At 54.2% G+C, this 21723-nt stretch overlaps 3 protein-coding genes across 5 annotated transcripts; 1 reads left to right on the top strand and 2 right to left on the bottom strand.

Moving 5' to 3' along the window:
- Positions 1 to 2756: 2756 nt before the first annotated feature.
- Positions 2757 to 19074, bottom strand: LOC137467396 (NAD(P)(+)--arginine ADP-ribosyltransferase 2-like). The gene is made up of 3 exons (XM_068178931.1): positions 18690 to 19074; positions 17034 to 17818; positions 2757 to 2892 (listed from the first exon to the last, which is right to left on the bottom strand). Exon 2 carries the CDS (start codon positions 17782 to 17784, stop codon positions 17035 to 17037), a length of 750 nt encoding a protein of 249 aa, XP_068035032.1. The 5' UTR covers positions 17785 to 17818; positions 18690 to 19074; the 3' UTR covers positions 2757 to 2892; position 17034.
- LOC137467117 (NAD(P)(+)--arginine ADP-ribosyltransferase 2-like) lies at positions 3628 to 5733 on the bottom strand. Of its 2 annotated transcripts, none has more exons than XM_068178751.1 (2): positions 5349 to 5733; positions 3628 to 4451 (listed from the first exon to the last, which is right to left on the bottom strand). In XM_068178751.1, exon 2 carries the CDS (start codon positions 4415 to 4417, stop codon positions 3665 to 3667), a length of 753 nt encoding a protein of 250 aa, XP_068034852.1. In that variant the 5' UTR covers positions 4418 to 4451; positions 5349 to 5733; the 3' UTR covers positions 3628 to 3664. The 2 variants fall into 2 exon arrangements, with proteins under 2 accessions (XP_068034852.1, XP_068034806.1); XM_068178705.1 differs by having other exon boundaries at positions 5426 to 5733.
- LOC137467506 (NAD(P)(+)--arginine ADP-ribosyltransferase 2-like) lies at positions 6850 to 9028 on the top strand. Of its 2 annotated transcripts, none has more exons than XM_068179019.1 (2): positions 6850 to 7389; positions 8242 to 9028. In XM_068179019.1, the coding sequence occupies exon 2, from the start codon at positions 8276 to 8278 to the stop codon at positions 9023 to 9025; it is 750 nt and encodes a 249-aa protein (XP_068035120.1). In that variant the 5' UTR covers positions 6850 to 7389; positions 8242 to 8275; the 3' UTR covers positions 9026 to 9028. The 2 variants fall into 2 exon arrangements, with proteins under 2 accessions (XP_068035120.1, XP_068035177.1); XM_068179076.1 differs by having other exon boundaries at positions 7281 to 7312.
- Positions 19075 to 21723: the final 2649 nt, after the last annotated feature.

Raw genomic sequence — 21723 nt, 5'->3', positions numbered from 1 at the left:
CTATCCTGGCTGTCCCCGTGTCCCCCAGTCCTGGGTCTGCCCTGGCTGGCCCTGTGTCGCACTGGCCCTGGGACTGCCCTGGCTGTCCCCGTGTCCCACTGGCCCCAGGGCTGTCCTGTCTGTCCCCGTGTCCCACAGCCCCGGGGCTGTCCTGGCTGTCCCCGTGTCCCACAACCCCGGGGCTGTCCTGGCTGTCCCCGTGTCCCCCAGTCCTGGGTCTGCCCTGGCTGTCCCCGTGTCCCACTGGCCCCGGGGCTGTCCTGGCTGTCCCCGTGTCCCCCAGTCCTGGGTCTGCCCTGGCTGTCCCCGTGTCCCACAGCCCCGGGGCTGCCCTGGCTGTCCCCATGTCCCACAGCCCCGGGGCTGTCCTGGCTGTCCCCATGTCCCACAGCCCCGGGGCTGTCCTGGGGCTGTCCTGGCTGTCCCCATGTCCCACAGCCTCGGGGCTGTCCTGGCTGTCCCCGTGTCCCACTGGCCCCAGGGCTGTCCTGGCTGTCCCCATGTCCTACAGCCTCGGGGCTGTCCTGGCTGTCCCCATGTCCCACAGCCCCGGGGCTGTCCTGGCTGTCCCCGTGTCCCACAGCCCCGGGGCTGCCCTGGGGTTGTCCTGGCTGTCCCCGTGTCCCACAGCCCCGGGGCTGCCCTGGCTGTCCCCGTGTCCCACAGCCCTGGGGTTTTCCTGGTTGTCCCCATGTCCCACAGCCCTGGGGCTGTCCTGGGGCTGTCCTGGCTGTCCCCATGTCCCAAAGCCCTGGGGCTGTCCTGGCTGTCCCCATGTCCCACAGCCCTGGGGCTGCCCTGGGGCTGTCCTGGCTGTCCCCATGTCCCACAGCCCTGGGGCTGCCCTGGCTGTCCCCGTGTCCCACAGCCCTGGGGTTGTCCTGGCTGTCCCCATGTCCCACAGCCCTGGGGCTGTCCTGGCTGGCCCTGTGTCCCACTGGCCCCAGGGCTGCCTCCTGCCCTGGCTGGCCCTGTGCCCGCAGTGCCAGGGGTGGCGCTGGGGGTGCAGCCAGGGACAGGAGCAGCTGCTGGGTGAGGGACACTGCCAGAGGCCAAGGCCGGAGCCACCGGAGCCCTTCGAGTGCTCCGTGCGGGGTGTTGGTTCTGGAAGGGGAGTGGGGCAGGTACTGAGCCCTTCCCACTGACACATTCCCACTTGGATCACTCTGCCCGCTCTGTGCCGCAGCACAGAGGAGATGCGAGCTGCTGGAGTGAGCCCAGAGAAGCCACGGAGATGCTTCGAGGGGTGAATCCCCTCTGCTGTGGAGACACCTGGGGGTGTTCAGGGGGGTGTTCCTTCCTGGAGAAGGATCCAGGAAGACACCAAAGCCCTTTCCACTGGCTAAAGGAGCTCCAGGAGAGCTGGGGAGGCACTTTGGACAAGGCCATAGAAGGACAGAGCAAGGGAGAATGGCTCCCCAGTGCTACGGGGCAGAGTCAGACGGGATATTAGGAAGGAATTCTTCCCTGTGACAGCAGTGATGCCCTGGCACAGACTGCCCAGAGAAGCTGTGTCTGCCCCATCCCTGGCTGTGTCCAAGGCCCACTTGGGCAGGGCCTGGAGCAGCCCGGGCCAGGGGAAGATGTCCCTGCCCAGGGCAGGGCTGGCACCGGACGGGCTTTAAGGTCGCTCCATCCCAAAGCATTGCAGAGCCCCCGGGGCCGGGCTGGGGCGGGGCGGGCGCTCGGCAGCGCCGGCAGCTCGTGCTGCCGCCTGCTGGCGGCACCCGGAACTGCAGGCGGAGCGCTGCTTGCCCGCGCTCGCTGCTGCCCTCCGGTGGACAATTCCCGAACCACAACGGCCAGAATCCCCAAATCCCAGAATGGGTCAGGCTGGAAGGACCCAGAGTGGGCACCTGGCCCAACCTCCCAGCTCAGGCAGCGCCATCCCTGAGGCCAGGACTGCGTCCAGAGCAGCCCAGAAATGGACATGGCACTGGACAGAACTGGACACACCACTGGACACGGCATTCCTGATGTGCATCCGTGGACAGACCACAAGGGCACGATCACTCCCTGACCTCCTGGCCCTGCTCTTCCCAATGCCCCCTGCAACCCTCCTGCCACCAGGCAACACGGCCAGCTCCACTGGTCACCCACCAACACCCCCAGGTGCTTCTCCAGAGATGCTCCAGCAGGTTCCCCAGCCTGGGCTGGCTTTGGGAACTGTCCCTCTTGAGGGACAGGACCTGCCCTTGCCCTCTTGAACCTCCCTATTTCCAGCCTTTAAGGTCCCCCTGAACTGCAGGATGTGGCAGGAGGCTCCTCCTGGAATGTGGCCAAGGGACAATGCCCCATTTGTGGCCATTGGGGATGCACTGAGAGGGGTCTTGTGCTGATTTAGGTGCTGAATTGGGCTAAAACCAGCCCAAATCACCAACCCCGAATTGACAACTGAGGCTGAAGCACCAGAGCTGGGCCTGGCTGTCCATCTCCTGACCCTGGGAATGCCCTCTCAGACAGAGATTCTTCTCTTCCTGCTTGGAAAGAAATGTGTGTGAGGTTCCTCCCCTGGGAAGGGGATGCTCCCCAAGGATCCTCCACAAGGCTCAGAGACAGAGACATTCCCACAAGTGTTGTTGAGGGAGTGACATGGAGCCCTGCTTAAGAATCTTCACTTTTTGCTGGCTTTGTCAGAATTATTTAATGGAATTATTTATTAGAATTGCTTTACACAATGGCCTTGGTGTCCACAGTGGACGCAGTGGCTGTGGAAGCCTTGTGGCTGAGGGAGTCTTGGTGATCCTGGTGGCCATGGTTGCCATAGTGACCACAGTGACCTCGGTGACCTTGGTGGACTCGTGGTTCAAAGGATTCCGGTTGCCACTGCCAGGGCTGTGATGGCCAGGAGGAGTCCTCCGAGGTGGAAGGAGGCCATGGGGATGCTCCCACCTGAGGGACAAAGAGGGGGATCAGGGGGACCATATGGGCAGTGAGGGGGTCTGGGACAGCAATAATGGGGGATTAGGGGTGACAGGTGAGATGGGGGCCATGAGGTGACAAGTGACAGGGTTTTGAGGGGGGCATGGGGGGGTAGAGGGACCAGGGAGGCCAAGGGGGTCATGGCGGGTTTAAGGGTGACAGGCGTTGGGGGGTGGGTCAGGGGGTGCCATGGAGGGTGACAGGGGGTGACAGGGGTTCAGGGGAGTGACATGTAGGGTCCTGGCCCACCCACGTCCACCATATCGGACTTGTCCCCACAGCACTGCCTTTGGTGGGGAGGGACAGGGTCGGTATGGGGGGTGCCCCAGTCTCTGTCCTCCCCAGGCAGGCGTGTTCCTGTCCCTGTCTCCTCCCAGAAGTGGGGGTCCCCATTCCCGTGCCCTGTCATAGATGTTCTTGCATGCCCACAATGGGCGTCCCCAGGCTGCTTCTCCTCAGCACTGGGCGCCTCTGTCCCCAAACTCTCACCGAGTGTCCCCAAGCTGGCAGTGAGTGTCCCCACCCCCTGTGCTCCATCATGGGTCCCCCCTGTCCCCATATTGTGTATCCCCCCCCACTGGGTGTCCCGGTCCTTGTCTCCAGCAGTGGTTGTCCTTGTCCCCCCCCACACACAGTAGGTGCCCCTGTCCCTGTCCCCATGCCCACCACTGCCTTATCATGGGTGTCCCCATGGCCACAATGGGTGTCCCCACCACCCCAGGCTGTCCCCTGTGCTGTCACCTCACAGCAACTCGCAGTTGTGTTTGCTAAAGGTCCCGGTGGAGCGGAGACTGATCCATGCCTTCGTGCCATTCCTGGTGACTTTGGTGACCTTGAAGGTCTCGAAGGGTGGGATGAGCACCTCACGGTTGCTCAGATAGAAGGAAAAAGCCTGGATGTCCACGCCATGGCACGTGTGCACCTCAAATATCGTATCTGTTCCGTATTTCTGGGCGATCTCTTTGCTCAGCGACGTCGATGTGAATTGACCGAACCGGACCCTCTGGCCACGCCGCGCCTGGAACCGGACGTCATGCACACCCCGGTACACGTGGTGACACTTTGCTTTCTGAGCGTGCCTCAGTGTCACCAGGGCCTTGGTCAGCAGGAAATGCAGCGTTTTGAAGTGGAAGTTGTTCCGGTATTCCTGGCGGGAGCGCCCAGCCGCACGCACGGCCGTGTTGAAGTCCTTGTAAATGTCCTTTGTTGTGTAGGCCATGAGAGCCACGGCCTGGGCTGGGGACGCCAGAGGGGACACAGGAGAGCCCCGTTTGCGCCACTCAGCCTCGGCCTTCGCCCAGGTCTGGGCGAAGAGAGGATTCCTCTGCAACTCAAAGTTGTAGAGGGCTGGCAATGCCACAGTCATGGCATGTCCACAGCCCCGGTACTGGTCATCGAAGGAGTCCCGGGCCATGTCCAGGGGCACCACCTTGATGGCAATGGCAGTTGCCACGGTCATTGCCAGCAGTGCCAGGGTGCGAGCCAGGAGGGCCATGGTGGGGAGAAGCCACCGGGACCACTGTGGGACACTGGGGGACAAAAGAGGACACAATGAAGGGACACGTGGGGCACACAGGGTGTGTGCCCTACATGGCCCTCCTACCTACATGGGTAGGCTCCCCCCATGAGGGGCTGGTGGGGGGGTTTAGCCCAGGGGAGTGGGGGCAGCTCCGGTTAGAAGACCCCTGTACACATCCTGGAAATCTAATCCAAAACCCGGGGTCATTCCAGGACTCCCCAGTGTCCCTCAGAAACCCAGGACAACAATCCCACTCCCATGGTCTCATATCCTCAACCCTTAGCAGCCCCCCAGCACCATCATTCAGATTCTGGGGTCACACTCTGTCCCCCCAGCAGTGCGACCATGACCCCAATCCCACTCCCACAATGCCCCCCTGGACCCCACTGCTGTGTCCCCCACAGTGTCATTCCTGTGCCAACGAGCCTCACAACCCCACCCACAGTCCTGTGTCCTTTCCCCCTTGGTGTCACCCCAGCTGCTCTGCAGTTTCCCAGCCCAAACCCTGGGGACAATCCGTGACCTCCCCAGAGTCCCCTCAGTGCCCCACCAGCATCCCCATCCCCATCCCAGTCCTGTGTTTACCCTTCCGATGTCCTCCCAGTGCTCCCCAGGAACTCAGTCCTGCTCCCAGTCCTCTGCAAAACTCTTGTGACCCCAGGCCCCTTTAGAACTTCACCCAAATACCTAAAGCCAGTCCCTCAGTGTCCCCCATGTCCCTCTCCCAGACCCAAAACCCACTCCCAGTCCTGTTACCCATTTCACGTCACTCCAAGACCCCAACTCACATCCAGAGGTCACTCTCTTCCCCCACAATGTCTGCCTGGAGCCCTCCCTGATCCCACTCCACAATCCCAGTCCCATGTCCTCCCCTCAAATGACCCCAGTGTCCCCCAGCCCCTGATACCAAAATCGGCCGGAGTGAAATCCCTGGCAGAACTGGAGGTATCAGAAAGCCGGAATTCTTTATCAGCTCGGACTCACAGCAGATCTCTCCTGGTCCTGCAAGTCAGGGGGGATTTTGCCATGGGGTATTTATCCATGACAGTTATAAATATTCATTAAAAGGGGGTTCTTAGCTAATACATAGAGATCACTTTCTCTGGAAATAATTGGCATGGCTCCACCTCTTTCTGGAAGTCCTTTTATGGTACTGGAGGTTCATCCAAAGGGGTTTCTGGGTGTGGTTTCCACCAAGTGCCCCAATATGCCAGATGACCTTTCCTGCAACTTCTGCTTTGGGCAGGCGGTGCTCCTTCTGTTGTCCAGAACTTGCAAAAGACCCTCACTGGAGCTCCCTTTATCTTTTTCTCCACAGGTTCCAGCCACCTTCATCCTCTATATCCACAATTCTGCATCATTTTCTTGATTTGCTTGTTCATCTTTAAGCTCAATTCATCATCTTTAAGGGATCTGAAACTTTCTATTCTCTCTCTCTCTCATTGCTCACCACACTGGACCCCAATCTCATGGTCCCATGTCCCACCTGTGCCCCCCAGTCCTGCTCCCCACTGCTCACTGAGTTGCTCTCACACCTCAGATACCAAATGGGGTTCCCTATCAGATGACATCCCTGTAGGCACCTCGAGCCTGGGGATGGTCTCTTGGGGGAGAGCCTGGGTGACTTCCCTGGCCTTGTTGGCGTGGCAGGAGAAGGTCTGGACCCCAAGAAAGGGATCCACCACCACCAGGAGATACCTGAGTCCATGTTGCAGTGGTAGCTCAGAAAATCCATTTGCCAGTAATCCCCGGGAGTGTTTCCTCTTTCAGCGATGCCTGGAGGTGATGGTTTTGAATTCCAGGGGCTCTTTTTAAAACATATCGGGCATTGCTCTGTAACAGACCTGACAGTTTTGTCCTATGGACACTGAGGATCTGAGGCCACAGACCAGTCCCCATCGCATCGATTCCCCCAAGCTTTGCTGGTGCTTTTCTCCTTTACAAATTGCAGCATCAGCTGGGGAGGGCCTGACCTGGGTATTGGGAGTTACCTCTCACCCACCCACCCTCTTTATTGTGGGCATTTAGATAAGCAGCCAGTTTTCAATCTGCCCAACTCCATCCAGGCCTCACTTCTGGGGAGTGAAATTCCTTTCTCAGGAATTAACACCAGGATTCTTTGCTGCAGAACATCTCGTGCAACTTTATTGCAAATCTATTTCCCACACGGATGTCTCAATCTCCAATCTGGTGTGCCCTGGATTGTAGTAGGGCCTCTTCTTTGGGCAGCTGGGTGGCATTGAGGAGGGACAGTAATACTTGTTAATATTTAATTGGAGATCCCTGTGCTGTTAATTGACTTCTTTCTTTCCATTTGGCTCCATGGCCATGAGCAATGCTCAAAGCAGATGGCAAATGAGTTCCTGTGTTTGCATGGGACTGTGGGGGTGGGATTGTGGTCATGGCAGGTGAGCAATAAGAGAGAGAATAGAAAGTTTCAGATCCCTTAATGGTGCTGGATAGGGCTTAAAGATGACCGGGCAAAAGCAAGAAAATGCAGTAGAAGTGTGAATATGGATGATGAACGTGGAAGGAATCTGTGGAGAAACAGATAAAGGGAACTGCAGTGAGGGTCTTTTGCAAGTTCTGGACAACAGAAGGAGCACCGCCTGCCCAAAGCAGAAGTTCCAGGAAAGGTGACCTGGCATATTGGGGCCCTTGGTGGAAACCACACCCAGAAACCCCTTTGGATGAACCTCCAGTACCGTAAAAGGACTTCCAGAAAGAGGTGGAGCCATGCAAAATATTTCCAGAGAAAGTGATGTCTCTGTATTAGTTAAGAAGCCCCTTTTAATGAATATTTATAACTGTCATGGATAAATACCCCATGGCAAAATCCCCCCTGACTTGCAGGACCAGGAGAGATCTGCTGTGAGTCCGAGCTGATAAAGAATTCCGGCTTTCTGATACCTCCAGTTCTGCCAGGGATTTCACTCCGGCCGATTTTGGTATCAGGGGCTGGGGGACACTGGGGGCATTTGAGGGGAGGACATGGGACTGGGATTGTGGAGTGGGATCATGGAGGGCTCCAGGCAGACATTGTGGGGGAAGAGAGTGACCTCTGGATGTGAGTTGGGGTCTTGGAGTGACATGAAATGGGTAACGGGACCGGGAGAGAGATTTGGGTCTGGGAGAGGGACATGGGGGACACTGGGGGGAGTGAGTGACTGGCTTTAGGAATTTGGGTGAAGTCCCAGAGTGGCCTGGGGTCACCAGATGTTTGCGGAGGACTGGGAGCAGGATTGAGTTCCTGGGGAGCACTGGGGGGACATCGGAAGGGTAAACACAGGACTGGGATTGGGATGGGGCCTAGTGGGGTACTGAGAGGCCACTGGGGAGGTCAGGGATTTTCCCCAGGGTGTGGGTTGGGGATTTGCAGCAGGGCTGCGGTGATACTCAGGGGGAAGGGACATGGGACTGGGAGTGGGGTGGTGGAGCTGGTGGGCACAGGGACAACACTGGTGTGGACACAGCAGTGGGTGTCACTGTGTCACTGCTGGGGGCGAGGGAGTGACCCAGAATTTGAATTAAGTTCCCAGGGTTCCACGAGGACACTAAAGGTTGAGGACATGGGACCATGGGCGTGGGATTGTTGTCCTGGTGTTATGAAGGGACTCCAGGAATGACCCCAGCATCTGGGCTCAGCATCCCAGGATGTGTCCAGGGGGCTTCTAGCTGAAGCTGCTCGCCACCCCCCAGGGGAGACCCACCCCCCTCCTCAGGATCTTACAGAGGAACCCTTCCCATGTACCCCCGTGTGCCTTAATTGTCCCCTCAGTGTGTCCCCCTTTGTCCCCCAGTGTCCCACAGTTTTCCCAGTGGCCCCTCCCTGCCATGGCCCTCCTGGTTCGTACCCTGGCACTGCTGGCAATGACCGTGGCCACCGTGGCTATCAAGGTGGTGCCCCTGGACATGGCCCGGGACTCCTTCGATGACCAGTACCGGGGCTGTGGCCCTGCCATGAGCGTGGCATTGCCAGCCCTCTACAACTTTGAGTACCAGAAGAATCCTCACTTTGCCTGGGGCTGGTTTCATGCTGATGCTGAGTGGCGCAAGCGGGGCTCTCCTGTGTCCCCTCTGGCGTCCCCATGGCACGCCATCGCTGTCATGGCCTACACGTCACAGGGTGTGTACAAGGAGTTCAATGCGGCTGTGCGTGTGGCTGGGCGCTCCCGTCAGGAATACCGGAACAACTTCCATTTCAAAACGCTGCATTTCCTGCTGACCGACGCCCTGGTGATGCTGAGGAATGCCCAGCAAGTGAAGTGTCACCACGTGTTCCGGGGCGTGCGTGATGTTCATTTCAAGGCGCGGCGTGGCCAGAGGATCCGCTTTGGTCAATTCACATCGACGTCACCACATAAAGAGATTGCTCTGCACTTTGGGACAGACACGGTTTTCGAGGTTCACACATGCCATGGTGTGGATATCCATCAGTTTTCCATGTATCCAGGGGAGGAGGAGGTGCTCATCCCACCCTTCGAGACCTTCAAGGTCACCAAAGTCACCCAGAATGGGGCGAAGGCATGGATCAGTCTCCGCTCCACCGGGACCTACAGCAAACACAACTGCGAGTTGCTGTGAGGTGACAGCACAGGGGACAGCCTGGGCCATGGGGTCACCCACTGTGGTCATGGGGACACCCATGATAAGGCAGAGGGGACAGTGAGATTCACTGGGGTTAGGGCAGACGGACTTCCACTGTGTGTTTGTGGGGAGAAGGAAACTCCGCGCTGGGGTCACCAAGTTTGGGGACACCCATTGTAGGCACGGAGAGGAACGCCCATGACAGGGCACAGGGATGGAGACCCCCATTTCTGGGAGGGGACAGGGACAGGAACACCCTTGCTAGGGGAGGAGACTGGGCCCCCCCCATACCAACCCTGTCCCTCCCCACCATAGGCAGTGCTGTGGGGACAGGTCCTGTGTGCTGGACATGGGTGGGCCAGGACCCTACATGTCACTCCCTGAACCCCTGACACCCCCTGTCACCCTCCATGGCACCCCCTGACTTCCCGGACACCTGTCACCCCTAAGCCCATCATGACCCACCCTGGCCTGCCTGGCCTCTGTACCCTCCATGCCCCCTCAGACACCTTGTCTCCTCATGGCCCCCATCTCTCCTGCCGCCCCTAACCCCCCATTATGGTCATTCCCGAGCCCCTCACTCCCCACATGGTCCCCCTGACCCCCCTCTTTCTCCCCCAGGTGGGAGTGTCCCCAGGGCTCCTTGCCACCTCTGAGGATTCCTCCTGGCCGCCACGGCCCTGGCAATGGCCACCGGGATTCTCTGAACCACAAGGCCACCGAGGTCACCGAGGTCACAGTGGTCACTGTGGCAACCATGGCTGCCATGATCTCCAAGACTCCCTGTGCCACATGGCTACCACAGCCACTGTGCCCACCAAGGCCATTGTGCAAAGCAATTCTAATAAATAATTCCATTAAATAATTCTGACAAAGCCAGCAAAAAGTGACAATTCTTAAGCAGGGCTCCATGTCACTCCCCACATAAACATTTGTGGGAACATCATTTTCTCTGAGCCTTGTGGAGGATCCTTGGGGAGCATCCCCTTCCCAGGGGAGGAACTTCACACACATTTCATTCCAAGCAGGAAGAGAAGAATCTCTTTCTGAGAGGGGACTGGGCATTCCCAGGGTCAGGAGATGGACAGCCAGGCCCAGCTCTGGTGCTTCAGCCTCAGTTGTCAATTCGGGGTTGGTGATTTGGGCTGGTTTTAGCCCAATTCAGCACCTAAATCAGCACAAGACCCCTCTCAGTGCATCCCCAATGGCCACAAATGGGGCATTGTCCCTTGGCCACATTCCAGGAGGAGCCTCCTGCCACACCCTGACGTTCAGGGGGACCTTAAAGGCTGGAAATAGGGAGGTTCAAGAGGGCAAGGACAGGTCCTCCCCTGGGGATGGACAGTCCCCAGTGTCAGTCCCAGCTGGGCGGGACCTGCTGGAGCATCTCTGGAGAAGGACCTGGGGGTGTTGGTGGGTGTTAGAGTTGGGTAGAATAATGATTGTCTCTCGCAATTAAGCGATGAATACTGTGTGTGAGTGTTAAAGGAAGTTTTGTTGAGATTTGAATTTCTTTTGATGCGTAACTTTGTTATCGTGATGTTGGTTTTGGACACCCTCTGTTCTCCCTGTTATCTCCTTTTCCTCCCTCTGCGCCCTTGCCATTGGACAATCCTGGTTGTCCAGGTGGTCAGGGACATGTGGACGGATGGCGTGTGCCTGTGCCCCTTGCATGGGGCAGTTGGGAAAGGGCCAAACCTGTTGCCGGGAAGGCGTGGGGTGGCAACACCTCACCTCCAATCTGACTGCAGGAAGCTCTTCACCAATGGACAGCAAAGTAGAGTCAACTGGCCAACTTCGGGAGCAGCCAGGGATTTATAAGGATAATTTTTGAATATGTGTGAGTGCTTATGAATATGTATTTGACTGATGCAACACCAGGGGTATAAAAGGCAGATTCACCATTTTGTAGATGAGCCACTGGCAGTGGGCCACACTCCCAGCGCTGTCCCGTTTTCCTTATTCTGTCCCTTTGTTGTGTTGTTTTGGTTTAATAAACCTTTAACATTTGAAATTGAGCAGTCATTTCTCACAGGTTTTTTTCCCTTTTGTTCCTTTTTACTTATAGAATTTTTTCCCCCCGTAAGTTGCTGGGAAACACTAATGACTGGGTACTTAAGAAAAGCAAAAGAAGGGGCCAAGCTCAGGGGAGGAGGGCACCTGGATACGCTACTCTTCCCTGGGAGTTTCTCTCTGAGGGGCAGAGATACGGCGGGAATTGGGCAGGTGAATAATGGGGCTGTGGCAGCTGCTGTTCTCTCTCTCTCTCTCGGCTTTGGAGAAGGACGGTCAGAGCTGCTGCTTGGGGAAGGGAATTCACTGCTGCCACTGGAGCCCAGGCCAGAGCTGCTTCTTCTGCCGTGGGTGAGCCTCTGCTTTGAGATGTGAAAAACACGTTCACTCTCCTGTGAACATTTCAAAAGTTTTATAAAGGACAATTGGAGACAAGGACAGTAAAGCAAAATTACGGCCGGGGGAGTCTCGGCACTCAGCCAAGATAACACCGTCACCTTCAGGGAAACCCCTTAAATACCTTTTCCCTTACATCAGCCCATGTCATATTCACAGACCCTTATGCATAGCCATATTTTTCCATAAACTGGTTTACATATTCCAGGAACTATTTTACATGGCTCTTCCCCTGGTCTGCCTTTTCAGAGCATGCGTGTTTCTTGGCTGTGGTTTTGGCTCCTTCTCTTTAACGCTTCCCGTTTGGGCCTTGGTCCACACTTTCTTCAGACGGCAGATCCTGATAGTTGGCATATCAAAAGCAAGGTCCTCCTTACATGTTCACTGGATGTTATCCCAACCAAACAGACATTTCACTCAAGACTATATCAGCTACAACTACTGCCATGTTGTGAAAAATGCATATTTTTGGATTGGCTTTTCGCAAATATTACAATGAATATTATATGTTAGAAAGTTACGCTGTATTAATTCTCTTATGTAGTGTGTTAAATGTAGTTTTAGGTTATAACATAATGTTAAAATAGAAACTCTGCGATGTACAGTATTTTTTTACTAGCTCAAGAAAAGGGATAAGATAAAAAAGAAACTCTTCACGCATTGATAACAGCGACAGGGCACATAAAGGGTTATGGGCTCCTTATCAGAAAAGACAAACATCCTTCCACCTGCTCTCCGTCTGTATGGGACGAGGAGGATTAAGGGGAAGAAGCTGACAAAAACCAGAAAAATTCTTAATTTGCAAGGAATTTATGCATCATGTATGAGATACATGAATATGCAACAGGCTATTGCTTTTAAGGTTATTCCTATGTTCACAAGGCATGGTTTTGGCAGCTCAGTGCCCAAAAACATCTGGACGTCCGTAATTCTTTTCTTTTTATTGTCTCATAGTGTCCCAATCCTCATTGTCCAAATTTTTATTACTCTAATTTTATTACTATTTTTTATAACTATTTTATTACTAACAAATTTTTAAGATATAAAAAAACCAAGTGATTGGTGTATTTCACATATGTCTACGGTTTTGGTAATAGCAGAAATAAAAGCAAATTTATTTTGGCATTATATGTCTACGGTTTTGGTAATAGCAGAAATAAAAGCAAATTTATTTTAGCATTATACATATAGCATTCATCTTAATATGTGCAAAAAAGCCAACAATATAATAAGTATTTATAACATGAGAGCAGACACAAACTCAGATCTTATTAACATCTGCCTCACCAGTGTTACTTTGTTCTTTTAAGACTTTTTTAGTTCTTCTAAAAGTTCCTACACCTTCTTATATTTACATATTTCAACTGAGTTTTCTTATGCATGCTCATGTAAATAATAATTGTTTGACATTCTTCTTTGTGAGTAGGGAGAATTGATAGACTGTCAGTTTGACCAGTGTGGTTAGAAAGGTAACAGCTTCACCCTCCAATCCACTGTCATTTTTACCATTGTATACATAGTAGAGTCAGAAAATAAAATTTACTTTTTTGAGTTCCTTTCCTTTCCTTTTACATCAAACCTACTTCTGTGAGTTATTTCGTGTCACAGTGGGACACGCCGGGATCGGCTGCCACAGGGGTTTGTGCAGCAAAGCCTCTCCTCCGTCCCTTCCCTTCCTGTCTCGGCCAAGCCGCCATTACCACACGATCCCCGAGCCCGCGCCACAGCGCCCCCCACAGCCCCGGGGGAATCATCGCACCTGCCCCGCCCACCGGGAGCCACCAGCGCCCCTGCTGGCTGGGACCGGAACTGCAGCGAAGGGGAAAATGCCGCGGCCGAGAAGGCTGGGACTGCGTGCCTGGTTCTGTTTGGGGTTAATGCTGGAGTTGTTGTTATTTGTTTGTCTGGTTATACATACTAGTAAAGAACGGTTATTCCTGTCCTCATATTGTTGCATGACAGCCCCGTAATTTCAACGTTATGATAATTCGGAGGGAAGGAGTTTCCATTTTCCATTCGGGGGTGGCTCCAGCCTTTCTTAGTAGATACCTGTCTTTCAAAGCAATACAGGTGGCCGTCAGTATTCTGATGGTCTTTTGATGAAGGCTGTTGCAGTCTTCCTCACCTTTTAACTTTTTACCTCTGTGTTCAGTGCATGCCTGTTGCTTCTTGGCTTTTTTCAGTCTAACCTGGTTTTAGCTACCTTTGCAGTTTGCAATTTTCATTAAAACTTGCTATCTTGCTCTTGATGGCATTCCTTGTCCCACTTGCTCTGCTATCTTGCTTTCGTTGTTATCTTGCTTACTTTACCTGCACATCTTATTACAATGTTACTTACAGTTCACCTTTTTTTACATACGGCTCATGTGGATCGACATTTTCGCTATCGAACTCTTGAGCAGAAAAATTCGCCTTGCCAGAGGTTTACTTGCACAAAGGAGAAAGAAGAGCTCTGTAATTTTGTTCATGAACAAAGGAAGAGGCCATGTGGAATTTCCCCATGGGGTGTCTCAAATTACTGGATACCTTTTATCCCAATTTCCCGGCCACTTCTCCCACTCCCTTTCCCCAGTGGCTGAGGTACTTGGAAGGTGCAGACTTCCCAACCCACCTACTGCACGTCCCCCTTGCTGCACACCCCACCCTTCAATCACACAAGCCCATGACCATTCAAATGAGCTTTAACTCAATGCTGTGCAGGGTAATTCATATTCCTAAGCATGTTGAGCCCCTGTTCTTCTTCTCGAAGTTCAGGAATTTTGCAGGACCGTGGCTGAGCAGCAGTCTGTCTCAATCAGGAACATTTTCTGAAGCTTTCTCCAGTCACTTTCTTATCTACAAGCCCCAGGCACTATCCAACATCAGATTCACACAATCTGTCTGCAAAGACACTTTCCTCCTGTTCCTTTGAAGGTGGAATTAATTGTGGTGTGGAAATTGGTTGCGTTTAAATCCTGAATATGGGGTAATTCACAGAATTTGGGCAAAAATGCTGAAAAAATTAATTTCCAAAGAAGTAAATGGCAGCCAGGGGGATGTTGGGGTGGGGTAAGATTTTTTTTTTCTCTCTTCTTTTCCTCTTGTCTTTCCCCTTTTCCCCCTTTTCCTCCAGGGAAAATGGCAGGGGTGGCCTTGGTGGCCTTGGTTACTTCATTTTCTGGGGGTCATGGTGGCCTTGGTGATCGTGGAGACCATGGTGACTGTGAGAAATGACCACACACTTTAAAATGAAAAGGTTTATTAAACGTCAACAACACAACAAGGGGACTGAATAAGGAAAAAGGGACAACGTTGGGAGCATGGCCAATCGTTAAGAAAGCTGTGGGTGCCCCACGCTTGGAAGGGTTCAAGGCCAGGCCGGGCGGGGCCTGGAGCAGCCCGGGCCAGGGGAAGATGTCCCTGCCCAGGGCAGGGCTGGCACCGGACGGGCTTTAAGGTCGCTCCATCCCAAAGCATTGCAGAGCCCCCGGGGCCGGGCTGGGGCGGGGCGGGCGCTCGGCAGCGCCGGCAGCTCGTGCTGCCGCCTGCTGGCGGCACCCGGAACTGCAGGCGGAGCGCTGCTTGCCCGCGCTCGCTGCTGCCCTCCGGTGGACAATTCCCGAACCACAACGGCCAGAATCCCCAAATCCCAGAATGGGTCAGGCTGGAAGGACCCAGAGTGGGCACCTGGCCCGACCTCCCAGCTCAGGCAGCGCCATCCCGGAGGCCAGGACTGCGTCCAGAGCAGCCCAGAAATGGACATGGCACTGGACAGAACTGGACACACCACTGGACAGAACTGGACACAACACTCCTGATGTGCATCCGTGGACAGCCCACAAGGGCACGATCACTCCCTGACCTCCTGGCCCTGCTCTTCCCAATGACCCCTGCAACCCTCCTGGCACCAGGCAACACGGCCAGCTCCACTGGTCACCCACCAACACCCCCAGGTGCTTCTCCAGAGATGCTCCAGCAGGTTCCCCAGCCTGGACTCGCATTGGGGACTGTCCCTCCCCAGGGACAGGACCTGCCCTTGCCCTCGTGAACCTCCCTATTTCCAGCCTTTAAGGTCCCCCTGAACTGCAGGATGTGGCAGGAGGCTCCTCCTGGAATGTGGCCAAGGGACAATGCCCCATTTGTGGCCATTGGGGCTGCATTGAGAGGGGTCTTGTGCTGATTTTGGTGCTGAATTGGGTGAAAACCAGCCCAAATCAACAACCCCGAACTGACAACTGAGGCTGAAGCACCAGAGCTGGGCCTGGCTGTCCATCTCCTGACCCTGGGAATGCCCAGTCCCCTCTCAGACAGAGATTTTTCTCTTCCTGCTTGGAATGAAATGTGTGTGAGGTTCCTCCCCTGGGAAGGGGATGCTCCCCAAGGCTCCTCCTCAAATTTGAGCAAAAGAGACATTCCCACAGGAGCTGGTGTGAGTAGTGCCATCAAGCCCCGCTGAAGAATTCTCTCTTTTCACCACCATTATCAGAATTATTTAATGGAATTATATTGATAGAATTATTGAATCGACTGTCTTTGCACAATAGCCTTGGTGGGCATAGTGGCCTTTGGCTGTTGTATCCTTGTGGCTCAGGGAGTCTTGATGAACATGGAGGCCACAGCGGCTACAGTGACCAAAGTGAATTCAGTGGCCGTGGTGGTCATGTGGCTCAGAGAATTCTGTTCTCCACTGCCAGGGTTGTCATGGCTAGGAGGAGTCCTCCGAGGTGGAAGAGGGCCCTGGGGATGCTCCCACCTGGGGGACCAAGAGGGGTGCCCGGGGGATCATATGGGGAATGAGGGGGTCAGTTACAGCCATAATGGGGGGTTGAGGTGACAGGATAGATGGGGGCCATGAGGTGAGAGGTGACAGGTTGTCGGGAGGGGTATGGGGGAGCACAGGGGCTAGGGATGTCAGGGGCATCATGGTGGGCTTAGGGGGGACAGGGGTCAGGGGGAGATAGGGGCTGCCATGGGGGGTGACAGGGGGTGACAGGGGTCAGGGGGAGATAGGGGCTGCCATGGGGGGTGACAGGGGGTGACAGGGGTCAGGGGGAGATAGGGGCTGCCATGGGGGGTGACAGGGGGTGTCAGGGGTCAGGGAGCGCCATGGCGGGTCCTGGCCCACCCATGTCCAGCACACAGGGCCTGTCCACACAGCACTGCCTTTGGTGGGGAGGGACAGGGTCGGTATGGGGACACACCTGTCTCTGTACCTATCCCTGCTGTCCCCTGGCAGGGTTGTCGCAGTCTGTATTCCCTCTCAGAAGTAGGGGTCCCCATCCCTGTGCCCTGTTATGTGTGTTCCTGTCCCCATGCCCACAGTGGGTATCACCAGACTTGATGTCCCCAGCATGGGTTGTCCCTGTCCTCAAAACTCTCAGTGAGTGTCCCCACTCCCTGTTCCCTGTCCTGGGTGTGCCCTGTTCACTGTGGATGTCCCCAACACTGGCTGTCCCTGTCCTTGTCCCCACCTGTGGGTGTCCTTGTCCCCCCCACACAGTGGATGCTACTGTCCCCCATCCCCAGTGAGTGTCGTTGTCCCCTGTGCCTTATCATAGGTGTCACCATGGCCACAATGGGTGTCCCCATCACCCCAGGCTGTCCCCTGTGCTGTCACCTCACAGCCACTCGCAGTTGTGTTTGCTAAAGGTCCCGGTGGAGCGGAGACTGATCCATGTCCTCTTCCCATCCCAGGTGACTTGGGTGACCTTGAAGGTTTCGTATGGTGGGATCAGCACTTCACGGTTGTTGGGATCATAGGAAAAAGCCTGGATGTCCGCACCACGGCATGTGTGAACCTCGAAAATCGTGTCTGTTCCATATTTCTGTGCAATCTCTTTGCTCAGCGACGTCGATGTGAACTGACCAAAGCGGATCCTCTGGCCACGCCGTGCCTTGAAATGAACATCACGCACGCCCCGGAACACGTGGTGACACTTCGCTTGCTGAGCATTCCTCAGCATCACCAGGGCGTCGGTCAGCAGGAAATGCAGCGTTTTGAAGTGGAAGTTGTTCCGGTATTCCTGGTGGGAATGTCCGGCCACACGCACGGCCGCGTTGAAGTCTTTGTATAGGTACTTCATTGTGTAGGCCATGACAGCGATGGCGTGCCATGGGGACGCCAGAGGGGACACAGGAGAGCCCCGCTTGCGCCACTCAGCATCAGCATGAAACCAGCCCCAGGCAAACTGAGGATTCTTCTGGTACTCAAAGTTGTAGAGGGCTGGCAATGCCACGCTCATGGCATGGCCACAGCCCCGGTACTGGTCATCGAAGGAGTCCCGGGCCATGTCCAGGGGCACCACCTTGATAGCCACGGTGGCCACAGTCATTGCCAGTAGTGCCAGGGTACGAACCAGGAGGGCCATGGCAGGGAGGATCCACCACAAGCACTGTGGGACACTGGAGGACAAAGAGGGACACTCTGAGGGGACAATCAGGGCACACGGGGGTACATGGGAAGGGTTCCTCTGTGAGGCGATGAGGAGGGGAACTGGGGTCAGCAGGTGGGAGGGGGCCATCTTCAGCTAGAAGCCCCCTGGATACATCCTGAGATGCTGAGCCCAAATCCTGTGGTCACTCCTGGACGCCCCTCAGAACCCCAGGGCAACAATCCCACTCCCATGGTCCCATGTCCTCAACCCTTACTGTCCTTGTGGAACCCCAGGAACTTATTTCAAATTCTTGGGTCACTTCCTGTCCCCCCAGCAGTGCCCCTCATGACCCCAATCCCATTCCCACAACGCCCCCCCTGGAACCCACTCCTGTGTCCCTCTCAGTGTCATCCCTGTGCCCACCAGACCCACAACTCCAATCCCAGCCCCATGTCCCTTCCCCATTAATGTCACCCCAGCCCAAACCCTGGGAACAATCCCTGACCTCCCCAGTGTCTCCTCAGTGCCCCACCAGCCCTCAGTCCCTACCCCAGTCCTGTGTTTACCCTTCTGATGTCCCCCCACTGCTCCACAGGAACTCAATCCTGCTCCCAGTCCTCTGCAAACATCTGGTGACCCCAGGCCCCTCTAGAATTTCACCCAAATTCCTAAAGCCACACCCTCATCCCCCACCCCAGTGTCCCCCATGTCCCTCTCCCAGACCCAAATCCCGCTCCCAGTCCCGTTACCCATTTCATGTCACTCCAAGACCCTAACTCAAATCTGGGGTCATCCCCTGTCCTCACAACATCCCCATGGAGCCCCCCATGGCCCCACTCCGCAATCCCAATCCCATATCCCCCCCTCAAATGCCCCCAGTGTCCCCCAGCCCCTGATACCAAAATCGGCCGGAGTGAAATCCCTGGCAGAACTGGAGGTATCAGAAAGCCGGAATTCTTTATCAGCTCGGACTCACAGCAGATCTCTCCTGGTCCTGCAAGTCAGGGTAGATTTTGCCATGGGGTATTTATCCATGACAGTTATAAATATTCATTAAAAGGGGCTTCTTAGCTAATACATAGAGATCACTTTCTCTGGAAATAATTGGCATGGCTCCGCCTCTTTCTGGAAGTCCTTTTACGGTACTGGAGGTTCATCCAAAGGGGTTTCTGGGTGTGGTTTCCACCAAGTGCCCCAATATGCCAGATGACCTTTCCTGGAACTTCTGCTTTGGGCAGGCGGTGCTCCTTCTGTTGTCCAGAACTTGCAAAAGACCCTCACTGCAGTTCCCTTTATCTGTTTCTCCACAGGTTCCAGCCACCTTCATCCTCTATATCCACAATTCTGCATCATTTTCTTGATTTGCTTGTTCATCTTTAAGCTCAATTCATCATCTTTAAGGGATCTGAAACTTTCTATTCTCTCTCTCTCTCATTGCTCACCACACAGGACCCCAGTCGCATGGTCCCATGTCCCACCAGTGCCCCCCAGTCCCGCTCCCCACTGCTCACCGAGTTGCTCTCACACCTCACATACCAAATGGGGTCCCCTATCAGATGACATCCTTGTAGGCACCTCGAGCCTGGGGATGATCTCTTGGGGGAGAGCCTGGGTGACCTCCCTGGCCTTGTTGGCATGGCAGGAGAAGGTCTGGACCCCAAGAAAGGGATCCACCAACACCAGGAGATACCTGAGTCCATGTTGCAGTGGTAGCTCAGAAAATCCATTTGCCAGTAATCCCCGGGAGTGTTTCCTCTTTCAGCGATGCCTGGAGGTGATGGTTTTGAATTCCAGGGGTTCTTTTTAAAACATATCGGGTATTGCTCTGTAACAGACCTGACAGTTTTGTCCTATGGGCACTGAGTGTGAAAAACACAGTCACTCTCCTGTGAAAATTTAAAAAGTTTCATAAAGGACAAGAGGAGATAAAGACAGTAAAGCCAAGATTACGGCCGGATTTGTCTCAGCACTCAGCCAAGATCACACCGTCACCTTCAGGGATACCCCTGAAATACTTTTTCCTTTACATCAGCCTGTTGCACATTCATAGATTCTTTTGCATAGTAGACTTTTTCCACAAACAAGTTTACATCTTCCAAGAATTGTTTAGCATGGCTCCTCCTTGGGTCCACCTTTTTAGAGCATTCCTTGTCTGTGGTTTTAGTGCTTTTTTATCACCTCCAGGTTTTGGGCCTTGGTCCACTCTGTCCTCAGACGGTGAGTGCTGATAGTTGGCATATGTGTAGCAGTGTCCTCATCCTGTGTTCACTGGATGTTATCCCATCCAAGCAGGCATTTTAACAAAAGTGTACTTCTATCGGCTATTTCACTACTATGTCAAAGCTTAATGAACAACAGAAATAAAACCTGTAAAAGGAAGTTACTTAAATGTTACACATATAAAATCCATTTTAATATTTGAGAAAAGCCAATGTTAAAATATGTATCTATATCACTGGGCACCAGGGCACATGGTGATAGGTCACTGGTTTTTGGGGATGTAGATATTAATAAGATCCCAGTGTGTGGCTGCTCTTACAAGTAAAGGCTCACCCCACAGCAGAAGCAGCAGCTCTGGCTGGGTTATGGCCATAGAAGCAGCGAATTCCCTTCCCCAAGCAGCAGCTCCGACTGTCCTCAGCCAGAGCCAAGAGGGCCAGCAGCTGCCCCCGACCTGTCCTTCACCTGCCCAATTCTTGAGCTATCTTGGCCGCTCAGAGAGAAACTCCCAGGTAAGACAAGTACGACCAGGTGCCCTCCTCCCCTGAGCTTGGCCCCTTCTTTTGCTTTTCTTAAGTACCCAGTCATTAGTGTTTCCCAGCAACTTACGGGGAAAAATTCTATAAGTAAAAAGGAACAAAAGGAAAAAAGCCTGTGAGAAATGACTGCTCAATTTCAAATGTTAAAGGTTTATTAAACCAAAAGAACACAACAAAGGGACAGAATAAGGAAAAAGGGACAGCGCTGGGAGTGTGGCCCACTGCCAGTGGCTCATCTACAAAATGGTGAATCTGCCTTTTATAACCCTGGGGTTGCATCAGTCAAATACATATTCATAAGCACTCACACATATTCAAAAATTATCCTTACAAATCCCTGGCCGCTCCAGAAGTTGACCAGTTGAATCTTCCTTGCTGTCCATTGGTGAAGAGCTTCCTGCAGTCAGATTGGAGGTGAGGTGTTGCCACCCCACGCCTTCCCAGCAACAGGCTTGGCCCTTTCCCAACTGCCCCATGCAAGGGGCACAGGCACACGCCATCCGTCCACATGTCCCTGACCACCTGGACAACCAAAGCTGTTCAATGGCAAGGGCGCAGAGGGAGGGAAAGGAGATTACAGGGAGAACAGAGGGTGTCCAAAACCAACGTCACGATAACAAAGTTACGCATCAAAAGAAATTCAAATCTCAACAAAACTTCCTTTAACATTCACACACAGTATTCATCGCTTAATTGCGAGAGACAATCATTATTCTACCCAACTCTAACACCCACCAACACCCCCAGGTCCTTCTCCAGAGATGCTCCAGCAGGTCCCGCCCAGCTGGGACTGACACTGGGGACTGTCCATCCCCAGGGGAGGACCTGTCCTTGCCCTCTTGAACCTCCCTATTTCCAGCCTTTAAGGTCCCCCTGAACTGCAGGATGTGGCAGGAGGCTCCTCCTGGAATGTGGCCAAGGGACAATGCCCCATTTGTGGCCATTGGGGATGCACTGAGAGGGGTCTTGTGCTGATTTAGGTGCTGAATTGGGCTAAAACCAGCCCAAATCACCAACCCCGAGCTGACAACTGAGGCTGAAGCACCAGAGCTGGGCCTGGCTGTCCATCTCCTGACCCTGGGAATGCCCAGTCCCCTCTCAGACAGAGATTCTTCTCTTCCTGCTTGGAAAGAAATGTGTGTGAGGTTCCTCCCCTGGGAAGGGGATGCTCCCC

The sequence above is a fragment of the Anomalospiza imberbis genome, chromosome 1, assembly GCF_031753505.1.
Source record: "Anomalospiza imberbis isolate Cuckoo-Finch-1a 21T00152 chromosome 1, ASM3175350v1, whole genome shotgun sequence".
Lineage (NCBI taxonomy): Eukaryota > Metazoa > Chordata > Aves > Passeriformes > Viduidae > Anomalospiza > Anomalospiza imberbis.
This window is presented reverse-complemented; position numbering and strand designations above follow the sequence as displayed.